The 21,097-nt window shown below is 35.9% G+C and overlaps 2 protein-coding genes across 2 annotated transcripts in view; one reads left to right on the top strand and one right to left on the bottom strand.

Annotated features, from left to right (window-relative positions):
- Positions 1 to 18,139, top strand: part of LOC144445719 (uncharacterized) — a 72,073-nt gene extending 53,934 nt beyond the window's left edge. Inside the window, exons 9-14 of the mRNA XM_078135361.1 lie at positions 7,625 to 7,798; positions 8,107 to 8,169; positions 8,675 to 8,771; positions 9,043 to 9,123; positions 10,304 to 11,368; positions 16,187 to 18,139. Of these exons, the coding sequence (XP_077991487.1) occupies positions 7,625 to 7,798; positions 8,107 to 8,169; positions 8,675 to 8,771; positions 9,043 to 9,123; positions 10,304 to 11,368; positions 16,187 to 16,590 (1,884 nt within the window). The 3' untranslated portion in view covers positions 16,591 to 18,139. The remainder of the gene's footprint in view (positions 1 to 7,624; positions 7,799 to 8,106; positions 8,170 to 8,674; positions 8,772 to 9,042; positions 9,124 to 10,303; positions 11,369 to 16,186) is intronic.
- Positions 556 to 5,169, bottom strand: LOC144445720 (tripartite motif-containing protein 2-like). Its single transcript, XM_078135362.1, has one exon. The coding sequence runs from the start codon at positions 5,155 to 5,157 to the stop codon at positions 2,926 to 2,928; it is 2,232 nt and encodes a 743-aa protein (XP_077991488.1). The 5' UTR covers positions 5,158 to 5,169; the 3' UTR covers positions 556 to 2,925.
- Positions 18,140 to 21,097: the final 2,958 nt, after the last annotated feature.

Below are 21,097 nucleotides of genomic sequence, written 5' to 3'. Positions count from 1 at the left end.
ATAGTTTTGATTTGTCAACATTTAAAAAAAATCACAAATGCTTTATTTCTAAAGAACCACAACTTTTGCTGTATCATAATGACTGAAGGTTCATCTTTTCAAAAGTTGTTCTAGAAATTTCTCTATTACAGCCCGTTTCAAGTTACCATACATTGGCTCCATTCACACAGAAACCAATACGAAACTGCACATTGTACACTTTAAGATAGGGAGATTAAATGAACACAGTTTCTTGTTAATGTTTGACTAAAAATGAAATGAACTAAAATGCCACTATGTAGACATCAAAACATTGGTACCAGTATATCTGTGTCTAGTTACAGTAAGTTTCTGTATAGTTGTAACAACGAGAGACAAACCAGTGAATGGTAACTTGAAATGTGCTGTATGATTTAATGCAGTTTGTTTAACTTTCCATAACTTGTATGAAATTATATCAAAAAGCTTGTCTTCATATTTCTGAGAATCAGGTAACACAGTAACAAACAAACATCTCCAAAAGTGGAAATATTCAAATTTACAATTTAGAATGATATTTTTCAATATTTTAGTGTTTTTGTTTTTTTGTCTTCTGCATTCTAACTCCACTCTAAGTCTAAAATCAATATATGTACAAACAGTTATTTCTATGTGTTTCAAGTATAATTTGAAGTTTCAAACAAAGTCATACCAAGATGTCAGTATTAAATCTACCTTGATAAGATCTACAAAATACAGTCTCCAATTTTGTTATCATTCAGGGTTAATTAATAAGATGAACTGGTGTCACACAAACCTGAATAAATCTCAACATAAAAACTGTCATAAAATCAGGGCACAAAATGTATAATAGTAGTTCCATGTCTACAGACTACCAGTTGACTACCATTATTTGCAGCTGGTGGTCCACTCAGGGTACCACTGATTGTGCAACAATTGAATGAAAGTATTATCAAAACACACATGTCACCAAATATTGTCATCTGCTTTCAGTTCACGAATATGGGACAATTGTCACCATCCCTTGGTTACCAGTTTTGGAAAGTGGTAAACTAAAGACAAATTTTAATTTCGAGTCTTGATTAAAGTGCCATACTGAGATTAAAGTTTATGTAGCGGGTAAATTAAAACAATGTCTGTGCTATCTTGCATAAAAATCAACCAATGTGACTGATGTGGACAAAGTTCAAACAGTTACAGTTTTAATTGTCAAATCACCAAAATCATCTCATTTAGATGTATATATAGTCCAAGCTTTTGTTCCTATGAATAATCATGTTCAGTGCTAGTACCATGGTACATTGTAAAAATAGTCGTTGGTGGCGCTCTAACTGTCTCCACTGGATACAGTTAGTTGAGACTATGTGAGTATACACCATCAATGACTGTAGTTAACAATCTAGCACCATGCTAAATAAACCATGGTGTGAACAGCGCCATCTATCATATAGTAAACAAGACTGACAGTTTGCAGTCAAAAGTGCTCTCATCTTATTGAATTGTGTTGTGTATAACATAACAACAGTAAGAATTTATCATTTCTAAACTTGTTATTCAAATAACAGTAACTGAGTCCCAAAATCACAAAATAATGTGGACTATTTAATCTGTACCTCAGTGTGTTTATTCAAGAAGTTTGATTTGAGTGACTTTCAAATACGGGTGCTATTTCTTACAATATTTTCACTCCACAATGAATTATAGTATAAAACCTGTACTGTGTTCAAAACTCACTCCATGATAAATGTACATTTAAGTAAAAAAGTAGCCATTTTAGGGACGTTTACTGATCTTGTTTTACATTGTGTGATTGTCCCTTTACAGCATAGAAATATCCATAATTTCTGTGAAAACCCAACTATTGTGTTCTTAGTTAAATGAAAGTATAATATAAACAATAACAGTTCAGGAACCAAATAGAATTAAAAGAATGAAAAAATAACTACATTGTACATCTGTGAACATTTTCAGAAGTAAAATATGACGTCCACAAATATTGAAATTCTGTTGGAACTGTTTGTATATCAGTGTTATTGCTAAGGTTGGGGAACCCCCAGTAACAGAAAGAGGGAACAAGGTAAAAGTTACAGTTTCCTGTACAATCTACCATAATTTTGTTTGGGAACCTTGGTAAAATTATTAGGAAACCCTGATAGATTTTATCTGCTTACTACCCATAACAAAAACACTGTATAGTACATGTACCAACAATGTTCCACATCCTTATACAATATAATACACAGTTGTCACTACAGCCGGTAGTATACTGATATCTGAAATACTTGACATCGGGAAAAACCATGCACTTGTGAAACTAGAATTTGGAAATGTATTTTGAACAAAGTAGTCAGTGTGAATCTGTCACTAGTATAGAATTTTTTTGTGAAAAATGTACAACAGTACATTATCACACCATATTCTAAATGTGTTTATATAGAGGTGTGTTGTAGCTTAGTTTGGCACTTGAATTAGTAAAAACAAAGTTGTTCAAATTTGTGAACATATGACAAGTAAACAGTAAAAGTTACCATTGTTTAGTTTGTGTGAATGTTTCATATACACACACAATGTACATGTACACTTCATGTACACATTCTATACATAACATCATGTATATACAGTATGTTGTCTCTGATGGTTGTTGTGTCCATCACTTTGAGTTATTACATACAGTCTTTGACTTTACAATGCTAATTATTCTTACACTGCAAATATAAAGTTACCGTTGTTGAGTTTCTCTTAATGTTTCATATACATATTAGTAATACATTACACAATATACACTTTGTATATCCACAATATATCAATCTCTGTATTTCTGTGTACATGTAGTACACACCTTTATATCATCAATCTGTACATGTATATATGTTGTCTCTGATGGTTGTTGTGTCCATCACTTTGAGTTATTACATACAGTCTTTGACTTTACAATGCTGATTACTCTTACACTGCAAATACTTTAATGCAGTGATTGCCAGTGTCAGCAACAACAAGTCTACATGTAGACCCACTGGATAGTACTGTGATACCCTTAGGAGAACTTAGTCCATCCTCCTCACTGTCTATACGACAGATAAATCTACCACTGCTGTTAAACTTCTGTATACGATCCCCTACATCAGTGACATACAGATATCCATCTTTGTCTGTATCTATACATGTTACACCATACAACTCACCATCAGCTGTACCACTGTGTCCAATTTTATTCATGTACTGACAGTTTGCATTGAAAACATGAATGCAGTCATTGTCATAGTCAGATACAAATACTATACCCTGACTGTTAATGACAACAGATGAGGGGCCTCGGAATTCTCCCTCCTTAAAGCCGTACTTTCCAAATGAATTGATAAACTTACCATCTTGTGTGTATTTTATAACACAATGGCCTTCCTTGACTGTAACTGAATACTTTCCATCCCAGTCTGTTACATAGACAGATCCATCTACAGGACTTATGGTTATCCCATTTGGGTATTTTATTTTATTTTGCCCAAAACATCTAACTAAGTGACCCTTTTCATCACTGACAACAACCTGTTTGTTATCCCAGTCTGTCATAAAGAGTTTATCATCAGCTGATACGGCTATATCCATTGGTTTAAATGGCTTCTGAAATTGATCAGTAAATGTGAAACTTGACTTGAAATTTCCATCCTGGTCTGTGATTTGAATTCTGTGATTGTCAGAATCAGCTGTGATAAAGTCTCCATGTTTACTAAGCACTGTTCTTCTTGGTCTGTTGAATTCACCTTCACCACTCCCCATTCGACCTAATGTTTTCAGTCTGTTAACAGGTATAGTAAAGGGTGAGCCAGGTGTTGGTTGCCCTCCCACTGTAACAATCACTTGCAATGTACCGAAATCTTGTGCAGTTACTGTCACTGCGTGTGTACCATCTTTGTTATCTGTAACTTGAATGTCTTCCTGTGATCCATCTGGTCTCCTCACCTCTACTTTCACTTCTTGATATGGAATAACTTGTCTACCTTCATTGTCTTTGGTTCTGATGACCAAATTGACTGAATCACCTTTGACGACGTGTTTTGGAATGTTTTCAACTGTACACTGCGATACACAGACATCAGATCTCAACAATCCCAGCATTCCATGCTCGACACCTTCTTCTACAGGTTGGAATCGCACAAACATAGGTCTGGTAGATTCTGTTTCCAAGGCAACCATTTCTTTGATACAGAAAACAGTTTCTTGCTTTGTAGACACAAGTTGAGCAGGACTCCCATGGTGCACCAGTGTTTCTAGGTAACTGCCAGTACTGGAAATATTTCCATGTTTCATTTCCCAATCATCTAACTGAACCTCAGCTTGCTTTATTTTCCTGCTATACTCCGCCTCCAACTCAGACACCAATCGTTGTTCCTCCCTCTGTGCTTTTAGAATGATTTCTTCAGCTTTCTTTTTCACACTCTCTTTTTCATCAAGATACTGTTGTTTCAACTTATCTATAGTTTGCTCAGCTTCTTGTTTACATCGCTTGGCTGCCTTTTCTTTCGCTTTGACCTTTGACACCATTTCTTTAAGTTGCACAGTGAATTCATCAGCTGCTACTTGTAGGCTTTTGTGTACATGTTCAGGAATGCGATGTTCTACCACAGTACAGTCAGAACAGACAGCTTCTTGGCAAGTGTCACAGTAGAATTTGACAACGTTTTCAGGGTGAACAGTGCAGTATACTTTATTGTGTGAGAGACGAGTGGCTGGGGTTGACTGTTTGTACTCATCAAGTGTTATGACCTGGTGACCTCTTGTGGCAGGTATAGTTTTATGAGTTTTTGTACAAGAGGGACAGAAATTTAAACTACAATCTACACACCTGTGAGATGCTGTATTTTCTTCACATCCTTCACAAAGTCCAGGTTTGGATACTTCTATTGGTCCTTGCTTTACAATCTCCATTAGAGAGTTGATAAAGAAACTAGCTTTCAAGCCAGACACTCCACTTGGTAGAGGACAAGGTGTAGAACAGGTCGGGCAGGACAACACCCCTTTCTTCTTTTCCACAAATGTAACCAGACATTGTTCACAGAATGTATGAAGACAGGGTAGAATCTTAGGACTCTTGTACTGCTCCAGACAGATAGAACAAGACAGTAAATTGTCATCAATTTTGTCCAAAATCTTGTCAGAGTCAGGGGCAGCAGCAGCCGCCATGTTGAAGGCTTGGCTGCCTCTGAGTGAATGAGTCACAATTCGTAGAATTGTTGACAGACTGACAAGATGGCTGCCTTTAATATATTCATAACCTATGAATGTTTCTATTTTGTATTTCAACACTATGCATATGAAATAAGACCACCTATGTTTGTGTTTGTTTTGTCTGTCACATCTCATTGGCTTTTAGTCTTGTGTTTGTATTATAAGCCATGTTATCAGAATTAAGTCAGGTAGTTTCACTCCCTGACAGTGAATGTAGGTCACAGTAAACAGGTTGTTAACATTCTTTCACTTTTGAAACTTGCTGATTCTCTATAGTGTTTCAGCATATAGTTTCAGCAATTGTGAACTTTGAACTTTTGCATTTTATTTGATGAAGTTTCAAATATAAAGGATTACATGGTATAATCTTAGGTTTCTTGTACTGCTTCAGACAGATAGAACAAGACAGTAAATTGTCATCAATTTTGTCCAAAATCTTGTCAGAGTCGGGGGCAGCAGCAGCCGCCATGTTTAAGGCTTGGCTACGTCTGGTGGTGACTCTGTCTCTCATTGAGTTATAAATCATCGATTGGTACTGCACAATAAGATACCCATATATGGAATAATTATACCACTGTGTGACTCAAATAGAATTCCATTTGTTCACAAGGTCTTGTTTTTTCAACAACATGTCAGATTTCAAAATAAATTATATGGTCTAAGATTTTGCCCTATACCCAGTAGTGAAGTATATCACACACACACACACACACACACACACACACACACACACACACACACACACACACACACACACACACACACACACACACACACACACACACAGATACCAGGTTGTCATAGTGATTGCTAACAATTGTGAAAAACGTAGCCGTGAATGAGAAATGGGTCTTTTTGTTTATGGCCTAAGACTTTTCCCTGTGGTGAAGTAGGTCTGGCCCTAAAGGAGATATATGTATCTTGCCTATTCACCTGGTGAGATTATCATGTTGCCATGGTGATATCATGTTGCCATGGTGCTTTCTAACATTATTTTATTAGAAGGTAATGATTGTATTAGCCATAATTCTATACCTGACATAAATTACAACCAGTAACACTGAAGTAAAGCACTGTCTCTATGTGTTACACATGCTTGTAGCATTCATATTACAATGAGTAACACTGAAGTAAAGCACTGTCTCTATGTGCTACACTTGTTTATAGCATTCATATTACAATGAGTAACACTGAAGTAAAGCGCTGTCTCTATGTGTTACACTTTTAGCATTCATATTACAATGAGTAACACTGAAGTAAAGCACTTTCTCTATGTGTTACACTTGTTTATAGCATTCATATTACAATGAGTAACACTGAAGTAAAGCGCTGTCTCTATGTGTTACACTTGTTTATAGCATTCATATTACAATGAGTAACACTGAAGTAAAGCACTTTCTCTATGTGTTACACTTGTTTATAGCATTCATATTACAATGAGTAACACTGAAGTAAAGCACTTTCTCTATGTGTTACACTTGTTTATAGCATTCATATTACAATGAGTAACACTGAAGTAAAGCACTTTCTCTATGTGTTACACTTGTTTATAGCATTCATATTACAATGAGTAACACTGAAGTAAAGCACTTTCTCTATGTGCTATATGTGTTTATAGCATTCATATCAGGTGTAAAAGTATACTATTTCAATTGGTTTATTTACAATTGTAGCATGTGGCCTTTCTAATGTGGTCAGTTAGTAAATGAAAAAGTATACCAGTCCTTTACACTTGATATAGATGGTATAAGTATTAACAAGTGTGGTGCAAACAGAAAATGTTTTCCATCGATGTTATCATGGATTTATAATATTAAACTTTATAAATATTGTGCAGAGAACTAATCCTTTTTTAACTTTTGTGTATTTGTCAGCTAAATAGTTAAAATACACAAACATCAGTTGTGTGATTTTGATACAGTGTTGTTTTTCTTCTCATTTGAATACTGTCACATATCATTTTTTCACAAAAGCCAAGTAAATGTACACACATTATTGGAGACAAGTTTTGAGGAACCCTTGTGACTTTAACGTATCTACATTGAGTAACTGACCCTTGTAATTTGTATTATCAGTCACAAAAAATGTATAATCTAGTGTCTGTACGTTATTGTTACAATTTACCACTTTAGCATCCAGACTAGATCTAGAGATGGTAGAGAGGCACTTTATTTGTGTGGAATTCATGAGATGGTCAGCTATAGTCAGTATTAAATGAAACAGTGGACCACCATTAAATACATCACAGTTTGACCCATAAAAAATATCAGATGTTTTAATTTGTATTGATTTTATAGCAGTATTACAGTAAATGAAAGAGAAAACCATCAAACTGACTATTGAATACATCACAGTTTGACTACTAATAAAAAGACAGCGATGTTTTAATTTGAGTGTTTTTTCTTTCTTTTTATCTTTCTAGAATTCATCAGTCCTAGAGAACCATCACTGGCGGTCAGCTATAGCAGTATTAAGTGAAACAGGACTAGTAGATCATTTTAAAAGAGAAGATAAATTACAATTAGAATGGTATATCAAATCATTTATATTATCAACAGATATCACAAGACAACAAGAATTCCTAACAAGATTTGAGGTATGTATTTATTTTTATTTCCTGTCATTTTATTGAAGGAGAACTACTCTCTAGGAAATAAGATTTTTTTTTTCAATAAACTTTGGGTTCTGGAGAGTCATGTCATCATTTGACATACACATTTTGTGTGATTGCCAAAAAAACACCAATTTGAAACTCTTTTTCACCTCCATTGTTCAAGTAGTGATGCACCGTTGCCTCATGAAACTTAACATACATACATGCATATGTGTTAGGTGAACAATGAATATTCATGACTCCTATCTGCTTACTAAAGTGTTACTTACCTCAGTTGTTTATACTTTCAGAGACATCTTGAAAGACGAGATTTAGACCTCACTAGTTCCGAACATAGACATTTTATTCTTCAGGTAAGTGACATAGTTGTTGATTGGCTGATGAATAGTGTTGTCATAGAGATAGGACAGAAATACCAAATCAAGATATGTTAAATAATTAGATTGAATCTTAAAGCAGACCCTAAATATAATTGATGAATATGTTGATATATTTTGATGGAGTGATTTCACGTCCGCACATTTTGCCATTGTGCATTGTTCTACACATGACATACTCGACAGGAACGAATAATTAAACTACATGTAGTCTTGTGTTAATTATTTTCGTTCAACGAAAGACAAGAAAAGACAGATACATCTAGACCAACTTCCACTGTGGTACCAATATCACATGAAATATAATTTTTAAACTTTGAACTTTGAACTTTATAGAACTATGCAGTTAGTCGTCTGATGATCGCAACAGCCTGAAATACTGTGTACGCGTAACAGCTCCTGTGTATCTTACTTTATATGGTGTTCTTTATATTTTATATTTTATATTTATATTTATATAATATTTATTTTTTTTTGACAGATTGCACTTAAGTGTGCTGACATTTGTAATCCCTGTAGAGTTTGGAATACAAGTAAAAAATGGAGTCAACGTGTTTGTGAGGAATTCTTCCAGCAAGGTAATGTCTAGCAAATTGGCCATGTGGATGACAATTAGGTAGTTTTTTTGGATTTTTAATTTATAAAACTATTTTATTATGGCTTCCTACTTGACAACTGCTGATCAAGACAGATCAGATGAAATACCACGTGATTGTTTGCATTTACTAAGTTGAACTGAATGAATGTGTGTTTTCACTTTTTTGTTTTATACTTCAGTGTGTTGACTGTTCTCTACCTGTAATAATATTGAATGTATAATTTATTTGATTTGATTATTATCTTGACTAGGTGACTATGAACGACGTCTAAATCTTCCTATAACCAGTAATTGTGACAGATACAAAACAACTGTTGCTAACATACAAGCAGGTAATGTCTTACAGATTTCATTTATAATTCATTCATTCATTCATTCATTCATTCATTCATTTGTCCATCCATCTATCCATTCACTCATTAATTCATTCATTTATTCACTTAATATTTACTCACTCCTTCATCCATCCATTCATCCATTCAATTACTTAATAATATTTACTCACTCATGAATTTATTAATCCATCCATTCATTCATTCATTCACTCTCATTCACCCATCCATCCATCCATTCATTCATCCATCTATTCATTCACTCACTCACTCACTCATACACCCATCCCTCCATCCATTCATCCATCCATTCATTCATTCATTCATCCATCCATTTCATTCATTCATTCATTCATCCATCCATTTCATTCATTCATTCATTCATCCATCCATTTCATTCATTCATTCATTCATTCATCCATCCATTTCATTCATTCATTCATCCATCCATCCATTTCATTCATTCATTCATTCATTCATTCATTCATTCATTCATTTATTCATTCATTCATTCATTCATACACCCATTCATTCATCCATTCATTCATCCATCCATTCATCCATCCATTTCATCCATTCATTCATTCATTCATTCATTCATTCATTCATTCATTCATCCATCCATTTCATTCATTCATCCATCCATCCATTTCATTCATTCATTCATTCATTCATTCATTCATTTATTCATTCATTCATTCATTCATACACCCATTCATTCATTCATTCATCCATCCATTCATCCATCCATTTCATCCATTCATTCATTCATTCATCCATCCATTTCATTCATTCATTCATCCATCCATTTCATTCATTCATTCATTCATTCATCCATCCATTTCATTCATTCATTCATTCATTCATTCATTCATTCATTCATCCATCCATTCATCCATCCATTTCATCCATTCATTCATTTATTCATTTCATTCATTCATTCATTCATTCATTCATCCATCCATTTCATCCATTCATCCATCCATTCATCCATCCATTTCATTCATTCATTCATCCATCCATCCATTTCATTCATTCATTCATTCATCCATCCATTCATCCATCCATTTCATCCATTCATTCATTCATTCATTCATTCATCCATTCATTCATCCATTCATTCATTCATTCATCCATTTCATTCATTCATTCATTCATTCCTATTTCTGTTTCCTTACAGGATTTATAGAGTACGTAGTAGAGCCATTATTCCTAGCCTGGCAACGACTTATACCTTCACAACTGAACAGACTTATGCGCAATAATCTTTTAACGAATAAAACCAGTTGGCAGCAGATTCTCAGGGATGCAAAACATGAAAAACAACAGAAAAGTCTACAAAATGACGGGTTTCAGGCTACTGTGGTCGATGGGTCAACATTAGGCACCGCGGAAGTTGAAATGGACAGTATGGACCTATTACCGCCATCTACCTCCAATACTAAACTCCCTCCCTTAGAGGGGAAGGTTACCATGGTAACAGTACCACGGATCTCAGAGAACACAACTAAAGGGGGCAATACGCGAACAGAAGCAGGACAATCAGAGACAGGAGACAAGAAGTTCAGATCTAACGGATCTGCACAGAGAGATGTTAAATATGTCACTACGGCAACAAGATCAACACATGGAAAATCCGAAGTGAAAGTTAGTGTTAAACCCAAAGATAAATCAATAAGAACTAGTACAGAACCTAGGGTTAGGACAGAGAGAACAATTCACATAGCACCAGGTAGAGTTAAACCCAGTAAAATAGAAACTGAAGGTAGCGGAAAAACCATGGACTCCAGTGTTCATCAAATAGAGCGCAAATCAAAGACTTCAGAGACACGTGTTAATTTAGAACAAAGAACTATACAGTCGCAACTAACTTTGGAACCTAGTGAAAAATCAGAACGATTAATTGAAATGAAACTTACTGTAGAACCATCCTGGGAAACACTTAGTGACAATCAACCTGTGAGGTCATCATCTGAGGGTCAAAGGTCACAAGAAAGGACAGAAAAGGTTGTACAGTCTAAAGTGACCTATGACCGGCGCAATCCAGAACAGAAAACTGTGGAGATGAAATTGACGCTAGATCCAGAAGATAAAGGCTATACTGAAAGAACTGTAGAATCCAGAGTTACTATTGATCCCATGGCGAGATCAGAGAAAGCTGAAGTGTCACTATCAATGTCACCATCAGTACATAGAAGAAGTCAACACACAAGTACAACCACTACCACCAGACATACTTACTCAGGTAAGATAATAGATTGCTGTTTGTACATAGGTTGTGTGTGTGGGGGGGGGGGGGGTGGTGGTAAGATATATTAGATTGCTGTGTGTTTAGGTTGTGAGGGGAGGGGAAGGGAGGGGTAAGATATATTACATTGCTGTGTGTTTAGGTTGTGGGGGAGTGAAGGAGATGGGTAAGATATATTACATTGCTGTGTGTTTAGGTTGTGGGGGAGTGAAGGAGATGGGTAAGATATATTACATTGCTGTGTGTTTAGGTTGTGGGGGAGTGAAGGAGATGGGTAAGATATATTACATTGCTGTGTGTTTAGGGTGTGGGGGAGTGAAGGAGATGGGTAAGATATATTACATTGCTGTGTGTTTAGGGTGTGGGGGAGTGAAGGAGATGGGTAAGATATATTACATTGCTGTGTGTTTAGGGTGTGGGGGAGTGAAGGAGATGGGTAAGATATATTACATTGCTGTGTGTTTAGGGTGTGGGGGAGTGAAGGAGATGGGTAAGATATATTACATTGCTGTGTGTTTAGGGTGTGGGGGAGTGAAGGAGATGGGTAAGATATATTACATTGCTGTGTGTTTAGGGTGTGGGGGAGTGAAGGAGATGGGTAAGATATATTACATTGCTGTGTGTTTAGGGTGTGGGGGAGTGAAGGAGATGGGTAAGATATATTACATTGCTGTGTGTTTAGGGTGTGGGGGAGTGAAGGAGATGGGTAAGATATATTACATTGCTGTGTGTTTAGGGTGTGGGGGAGTGAAGGAGATGGGTAAGATATATTACATTGCTGTGTGTTTAGGGTGTGGGGGAAGGGGAAGGGTAAGATATATTAGATTGCTGTGTTTAAGTTGTGGGGGGGGGGGGGATATAATAGAATGCCATGTGTTTAGGTTGTGGGGAGAGGGTAAGGTAATAAAATGCTGTGGGAGGAGGGTACCACTAAACATACATGAACTTGTTATGAGGGATAGGGGAGACACAAAACATACTTAAAGTGTGAGAACTATGGTAATGAGTTAAAATGGCCACTGAAAAGTTTTCAAATCATTTCAAGATATACCAAATAGACCTTAACAAGAAGACTATTGTCCAGTTCACTGAAAGATCAGTCATTGTTGGTACTGTTATAATTACTTTCTGTGTTAGGGGAGGGATGACAAGGACACCATACACCCCCATCAACATATTTTATATTTTATAGTACGCCTGGTTGCCCTGAAAAAACATGTTAACAAATCTGTACAAATTATCTTTCCATCTGACTTCATATAATACATGTACATCAATAGACGAGGCCATTTCCACATACATGTATTACTACTGATACTGAGATATCGTGTATGTGTGTCTGTGTGTCTGTGTGTGTGTGTCTGTGTGTGTGTCTATATGTATGTATGTATGTATGTATGTATGTGTGTGTGTGTCTGTGTGCGTGTGCATGCCAGTATTAATATTAACACACCTATACTTATATTTGTGTGTTGATGTTTACAATTTATAGAGGAAAATATAATATATCTAAAACACCCTAAAATAGACCGAAAAAGACAAAACTATTTATAGCTGTTTCAGAGAAGCAAATGATATCGCCAAAACACTGGTCATATCAAGTAATTGTTATAGAATGGTACACCTTCCAAGTGTTCACTTTACTACATTAACCATGCAGCTGTCCACTTGGATGTACCGTAATTCATTTACCAGGTGTACATACACACTTATATGTGTTTACAGGATGTTCTCATAAATAACATTGGTTTATGAAATGTACACAATATGTACTGTATACAGCATGGATGATCACCAGGTATGACCTAAAACAGCATGGGTTTACCAAGTACAGTGTGCATAGAAGTGTGCTGTCAATCAGCATGGGTTTACCATGTATTTTTTGCAAAAAGCATGTGTTTGCAAGGTGTGTCCTCCAACAGCATGTTGTACCAAGTGTGTATACAGCCAGCATGGGTTTACCAGGTGTGTTTTCCAATTGCATGGATTTACCAGGTGTTCTATCACAGAGACCTATGTTCAACCATTGATGTGTGCTCTCATGGAGACCATCTGGTATAGTGCAACCACAGGTGTTTGCAAATAACTTTGGATTACCAGGTGTGTTCTCACATAGACCATTAGGTTTACCAGGGGTGTCTGCATGACAGAGCCAGACACACTGTCACTCACATTATGTTTGAACCAGGTGTGCTGTCACAGAAACCATAGTTTTAACCAGGTGTGTTTACCAAGTGTGCTGTCATATAGGAAACAGTTGTACCAGGTGTGCTTTCAAACAGCATGGGTTTAACAGGTGTATCTTTTGTTCTTACGTGATATTAAACTCCAGCTCAAGACATGAATAACAAAAGTAATTGTGTGTACAATATTAGCGCACAATTCCTAGAAAGTAACCGTTTACCATTATTTACTATAATCACATAGAAGACAAAACATTTCATCATTGCGTTTTATAAATAAATAATGTTTTACGGTAATACCTAAGGATTAATGGATAGATTGAATTCCAAGATTATTAAATTAAAGAACTCAGTATTATTAAAAGTGTTATAACACAAGAAACTGAGTTTATGAACTATTTGACTCAAAGTGAAAATACAGAAATAATCCTAATCAAACTAGTGTAGTATATAATATTTAATGTCAATGTATGCTGTCTGACAATGACACTGAAATCTTATGATAACAATGATAGCCACATTTGATAAATTAATATGACAGAACCCCATGATGCACAAGTGCCAGTGTGGTGTACTTGGAGTGTTTGCTGTGTTATCTACACTCATGAAAGTACAGCAGGAAACACTGCAAGTACAAGTGCAAATACCTCCGAGTACCCACTCTGGCATTCATACAACATGGGGTTCTTTTATTATTACATGTTTATCCAACAACAACAGATATCTGTAAAAATGACACTATATGCAATCACACACTTTCATGTAGAACCAATGATCGCATCCATATCATTTGCATATCATTTGCATATCATTTGCAGTGATATTTTCAGTGCAAGTAATCTCTTGTATGTATGTAATAATAGCAGTTTCCTCAACATATTAATTTTCATTGAATAATTTAGGCATTGTTTTGAAATATCAGTTAAGCCAATAACATGATGGATACGTAATGTGACGAGTAAATTATCAGTGAAAATTACACCCAAACATTTTAAACTCAAACTGGCCTTTGAATATAGATGTACAAATGTAGGTGTATATACAATGTATTTACAAGTGTCTTAGCAGTGGTTTTAGTGAAATATACCATCAATAATTGTGATGATTCAGCCTTCAATGTAAAAAAGTGACATACTAGCTACTTTTTGTCAGACATGTGGTACTAGATGATAACATTTGGAAACAAAACGATCTGACAATGTTTTTTGACAACAAAATCAAAGATTCACATAAGTCTTGTAGTAATACTTTGAATCTGAAGCTGAAAGTCAAATACCTCTGTTTGGGTACAGGCTTTGGTATAGCGCCCTCAGTGGTGACTTTTGGTCACTTTCAAAGTATGCAGGTTAGCCCAAAGTTATAGCAGCTAGACTATACACACATGACTAAGCATGGTAGGTAAACTAAAATGTGTGTTTAATCCACATATACACTTTATAACCACCATGATAACCTAGCGTAATAACCTAATAACCTAGTCTAACCGATCACTTTAATAAACGGTGAATCACTACTTCATGTAACCTTGGCTGGTTTTCTCACCAATTGAAACTGTGACAACAACAAAAAAACACAAACCCTCCAACTGCTGTATTCTTTCTCACAGTTCGTCATGTTAATAAAAGCAAGGTGATGGGTGTTCGTCTGAGATATGGTCAACAACAACAGCCTAGGGAGCCTCATGAGGTAGTACTACCCACTTTACTTGAACTGTCAGAAAATTTGATTGGTTAATTTTTTGATTAGATTGTAATTTTTGGCTATGTTAGCCTATCAGATATGTTGGTGCTACATTTGAAAGGCTTGCATAAAAATGGCAAGATAAGTTTTGACCAATCTGAGGATGATTTGTAATTGGTTGCCCAGCAACACAGGAGTCTTGACTGTTGTCAATCAATGAATTATTTGTTGAGTATTCTGGAAGCATTAAATTGATGTACTCATGCCGAGGACTTCTGTTTATTGTCTAGTCCCAATGCTGATAGAGGGCAGTATACTCAGAATAGAAAGTGACTTGTGTTTGTTGACCCATACTGATAGAGGGCAGTATACTACTCTCAGAATAGAAAGTGACTTGTGTTTGTTGACCCATACTGATAGAGGGCAGTATACTACTCTCAGAATAGAAAGTGACTTGTGTTTGTTGACCCATGCTGATAGACGGTAGTATACTACTCTCAGAATAGAGAGTGACTTGTATTTGTTGACCCATGCTGATAGAGGGCAGTATACTACTCTCAGAATAGAAAGTGACTTGTATTTGTTGACCCATGCTGATAGAGGGCAGTATACTATTGTTAGCGTAGAAAGTGATCATTTGCCATGCCAGCCATGTTGTATACGGTGGTATTTTGCCCCATAAAATATGTGAAGTAAAGATATGAAAAACATTCTGCCCAGTGGAGGCACTATGAGCAGAGATGTAACAGATATGATATACTAAGGTTTAGCGTGGTGTGAGAGTGTAAAACCCATGTTTGTAAGACACATATGTTGAGACTGTTTACTTTTAGCTTTTAATAGGGAAAAGAAACCTTTTTATTTTTATACACCAACACATATCTGCCAATTTTTACGCATTCTGTTGCTGTAGTAACCTAATATATGTCAACTTTGACATTGACATTGACAGGGGACGCCAAGTTAAGGTCATACTCCTCATCACCATCGAGGTCACCATCAAGGTCAAGTAGAAGTAGTCGAGGGGACATCGCATCACCAACAACCACCACCACCACCGCTGACGTATCACAAAGTCAACGCTCACCACGACGATATCACGAAGTCAAAACATCAGCATTTACAGCCAGAGGTGCCACATCCCCTTCAACACAGAGTAAATTCTCACGCAGTTCATCCCCCTCAACTCAGAGTAAGTTCTCACGCAGTTCTACTCCAACCAGGACCAGTAGTAGCAGCAGTTCACCATCTATGCAATACGGGAGAACCAGAGATCAAACTAAGGGGGCTGGCTATGGTGGAACCACTCACAGAACAGCCAGGACACCATTGCCAAAGCCAAAAGACTCCAAATAAGTAAATGGACAAAAATAAATATATGATTATTTGTATTACAGTGCAGGGACTATCATTTGATAACTTCAAAACATTCCATTTATGTATAGGCAAGTGGTGATTTTTTTTTCTGTTTTACGAGGGACATCATATTGAATTTCTACGGGATTCAAAACAGATCAAATCAAATCATACAATGTTAATATTATAGTTCAAACTATACATCTTCTATTTACCTGTCTTGTTCACACAATTTTCTTTCATCAGTTTGCTGTTTACTGTTTGTTTGAAATTGTCATTCAACAACAACAATAATTAAGGCAAGAAAAGAGATCTTTTTTTAATTCAATGATAGTTTGGTTGTTCTGTATAGCGCCCCCTGGAGTTAAGTAGTCTCAGTATTTTGTTGTAATGAATAACAAACATTTTAATTTGTACATATTAATCAAAGTACTCTGTGACAATGCTCAATAGTGTTTTTACCAACACAAAATGAAGCCATAACTTGTCTATATAGATACAGGAGGTGTGTGTTAACTCAAATGACAGACAGACAGACAGACAGACAGACAGAGAGACACACACACCCACACAGGGATGGATGAACAGAATGACATACAGACAGAGATGGATGGATGGATAGACAGACACAGACAGACAGACAGACAGACAGACAGACAGACAAAGAATTTTCTATTTGCCATTTACAATTGGCAACCCTCCTCATTAGGCTGTGATTACATCCTAGGTTTACATATAAGATCTGATCCATCTAGACTGAGCAGAGTTGTTGGTCGTAATGTCAAATTTAGAATAAATCTCTGTGCTGCTTCAAAGGGTATAATTCTTTATGAAGATGATGTAGTAAAATCACTAGATCAGAAAACCAACAATATAACTCTCCTGGTTATGACAAAAGTGAAAACTAAGTCTAAATTAACACAGCAAGACAGGCACTGTAAAAGACAAACCAATTATGACCACCTCACATGAAATCAAAGTACAACCAAAGAATTTTATCAAGACATGACAAGTTTGTAGTATTATTAAGTATTATTCCATAAGTTCAGGGTATTAATAAAGAAATCAAGAAATATCCTTTTGTGGTCAAAAATGTTGAACAGTAGAGGGACTGAAACATTGATGAAAAAGAAACTATTTTTTTTTCTTTATCAACAACTATTGAGGGAGGAATCACTCACTTAACATCAATTTTTTTTTAATTTTACGATGTTACTTTTACAATCTTATAAAGGGAAATTCATGGTTTGCTTTCAGTCTCAATTTTTTTGTGATATTTTTTTAATTAATTTTTAAAATGATTTATCCCAACTGATAAGAAATTGAATATGATGTCCCAAAAGTTAGTAGTTTTAAGAGTACTCGAGTTTCTTGACATTCCCTTGCTCTAAACTAGCTGCTTCTAAGTGGTCTTTTTATGTTGCCTTGTGAAAAGGCCCCTCAGGTCAAATATGAAAATCACCATAGAAATTTTCAGTTCTTTCATAATTCAATTACTTGTAATAATGAAACCAGGATCTTTCTGTAACAGGCTTTCTGATTGGAGCTTCTATTACTGATAATTATTATTGTAGTACAATCTTTTTCATTCGTCTATCATAATATAGGTAGTTTTGGAATTCAGAATGATTTGTATCTCTCTCTCTGTCTCTCTCTCTCTCTCTCTCTCTCTCTTTCTTTGATAATGTCAATGGGTGCATCAAATTTTTCAAAATTAAGATCATTGCGTTTTTATAATGTATTATCAAGAATGCTGCATTTTACAGCTTAGCTAGAATTGTGTACACCATTTCACATCTCTCCATGTTTCCATTTTGAGAACCATTCAAGTGCGATAGTGAAAATGGGGGGGGGGGCTACCCTCATCCTCCCTACATTATGTTCACATCCTATGCTAGGTTTATGAATATCTCTGATTGTCGTCACTTAGAACTGAAACAGTGGTTATCATCTTATGATAACATTTTGCCTGTTGACCAATAGATTCTGTAACAATTACATTCATTTATAGCTTTACATAATTACTTTGTTTGTCGGAGTGAAAACACTAAAAATAAAAGTGTTTGTTTGTCTTGACTAACATGAAGCATTACTTTGTCTGTCAGAGGGGAAGTGCTAAACAAAGTGCTAAACTAAGTGCTAAACAAAAGTGTCCACAAATTCTCTGTTGTTCCATTGAGAGATACTACCAACAAATATTTCACCAATCTTACATTATAAGAGTTAGATTGTTGGCTTCCACTAATTGCAGCAGTAAATATAACCAAATATACAAAAGACAAAAACAGTTCACAAATGAATTGAGTCATTTTCAGTGTACACTTTTAACTAGAATTGTCATGTTGTAATAATAGTCTGTTAGGTGTGCCGTGATGGGGCGCCCTCTTGCATCGATCAACCCCTGAGTGGGTAGCTGATAAGTGTGGCCATGACAGGGCGCCCTCACACATTGATCAACCCCTGAGTGGGGAGCTGATAGGTGTGGCCGTGATGGGCCGCCCTCGTGCATTGATCAACCCCTGAGTGGGTAGCTGATAGGTGTGGCCATGACAGGGCACCCTCACACATTGATCAACCCCTGAGTGGGGAGCTGATAGGTGTGGCCATGACAGGGCGCCCTCACACATCTATCAACCCCTGAGTGGGTAGCCGATAAGTGTGGCACGACACATCATACCTAACAGACTATGAAATCCAATGGTTGTATCATAACACAAGGCAATGAAATGTCAGATTAGTCAGTAAGTCTATAGCATATGCTATGATTCTTATCTGCATGAACTTAATAATTGTGCAGTCTGAATCGCACCATCTCTTATATCACCTGTCTTTCATGAATGGAATGACCCTTGATAATAGGGTCAAACCAAATCTCAAAGAGTACGGGGGTGGTGTGTTGGCCTTTCATATCAACTAATTCTTAACTAGATGGGTGTCTTTTTTTGACACCTGGGGGGAGAGACTTTAAAATTTTCAAAAAAAAATATTTGCAAGAGATTCTAGATATTGTATAATTCTTTGCTGATTTGTATTACTTTGATAAAAGGTAAAAACATGATATATTACATCATAAGTAGTAGTAAATGCTACATTTTGACAAGGTCATGGTAAGTCTAGAGGCTATCCGTGGCTTCAGATCTCACGTCTATCTCAACGAGGTGCTGAGATGAAATTTCACATTCAAGCGAAACCACCCACAGTCTTTGTAACACTGTCTTTATGAATCAATTGACAGAATTCTGCACAATAAAGTTAGCTGCAGTTACATAATGTCCAGATATGATACATTTATCATATCAGGATACTGCTTTTATAATACACTGTTCACATCAGATTCTAACATTTGCATGAACAACTTTTGGTTCATGATTTCTCGTTGAGCTAGACAGGTAAAGAGTGATTTTGAGATCCGAAGCCACAGATAGCTTCTAGACTATGCCATGGTATACCCAGCAACATTTTGTCTGTAAACTACTTCACTTGTAATTGTCAGTGCCAGATATGCCATCAACCATAAGATAATGTACTCCTACTTTCGAAAACAAGTTGTTGCCATGGTAACCAGTATAGTATGTACTTATCATACTCAGACACTTTATAATTTAAGTCATTAAAAAGAATTGTCACCTATTTCCATGGTAACTGCATGACATTGTGGATTTCAATAAATCAAAAATGAACCATGTACAAATGTAACTGATGACATTTAGTGACCTGCTCTATACAGACATAATTGTTACAGACATGACAGATATACAGACATAACTGTTACAGATATAACAATTCCAGTGTAAATAATCATATTTACTGTTGAAGTAATTCTCAGAAATCTCTGCCATCAAAATGTTAGGATTGCAAACCATGACCAAACATTGTTTATTTAGACAAGAACAGCTTTTGAAACCGAGCTATCCAACTACGATATATCAGCATTTTCATAGTTTTTTTTTCAACTTTTGATATGTGGTACACTTGTTGACAGTGAATATCGCCAATGTAAACATTCATATTAGCATACCTATCTTACTGAAAATAGAGGCATCTGCAGTACAGTGGACCATCAACCCATAATCAGTGAAACTAATAAGGTGTGAGTTTAGGGGGCACCTAAGTGTAACTACCTTAACTTGATTACTCGTGGTCACCTATAATAACGCTATATATATCAGTTCTGTAAGATGAATTCCTCCAAAATTGCAGTCTTTCTGAAATAACTTGTGTAGTTTAAGCTTTTCAGTACTTCAGTCATTTTCCTCATTACTTCTTCCTGATTATAAAGTGGGAAACAGTCATGAAATAACCTGCCCATAGTTTGCAAGTACATTGACCAATGAAAGCCATTCTTAGAAGCTGTTAAACATGAAGCATTTCATAACATTTCTTTTGATTGGGTTAAAAAAAAAATAATCATGGAAAAAATGACACCTGTTGTCCCTGTTGTTAATGTTTGTAATAAGAAAGTATGCCTTCAAATTAGTGTTAACTCCACGGACTGTACACCAGGGCT

The sequence above is a fragment of the Glandiceps talaboti genome, chromosome 14 (genome assembly GCF_964340395.1).
Source record: "Glandiceps talaboti chromosome 14, keGlaTala1.1, whole genome shotgun sequence".
In the NCBI taxonomy this organism is placed as follows: domain Eukaryota; kingdom Metazoa; phylum Hemichordata; class Enteropneusta; family Spengelidae; genus Glandiceps; species Glandiceps talaboti.
This window is presented reverse-complemented; position numbering and strand designations above follow the sequence as displayed.

Excerpts from the sequence above, each read along its gene's own strand:
- LOC144445720 (XM_078135362.1), bottom strand. The coding sequence starts at position 5,157 with ATGGCGGCTGCTGCTGCCCCTGACTCTGACAAGATTTTGGACAAAATT.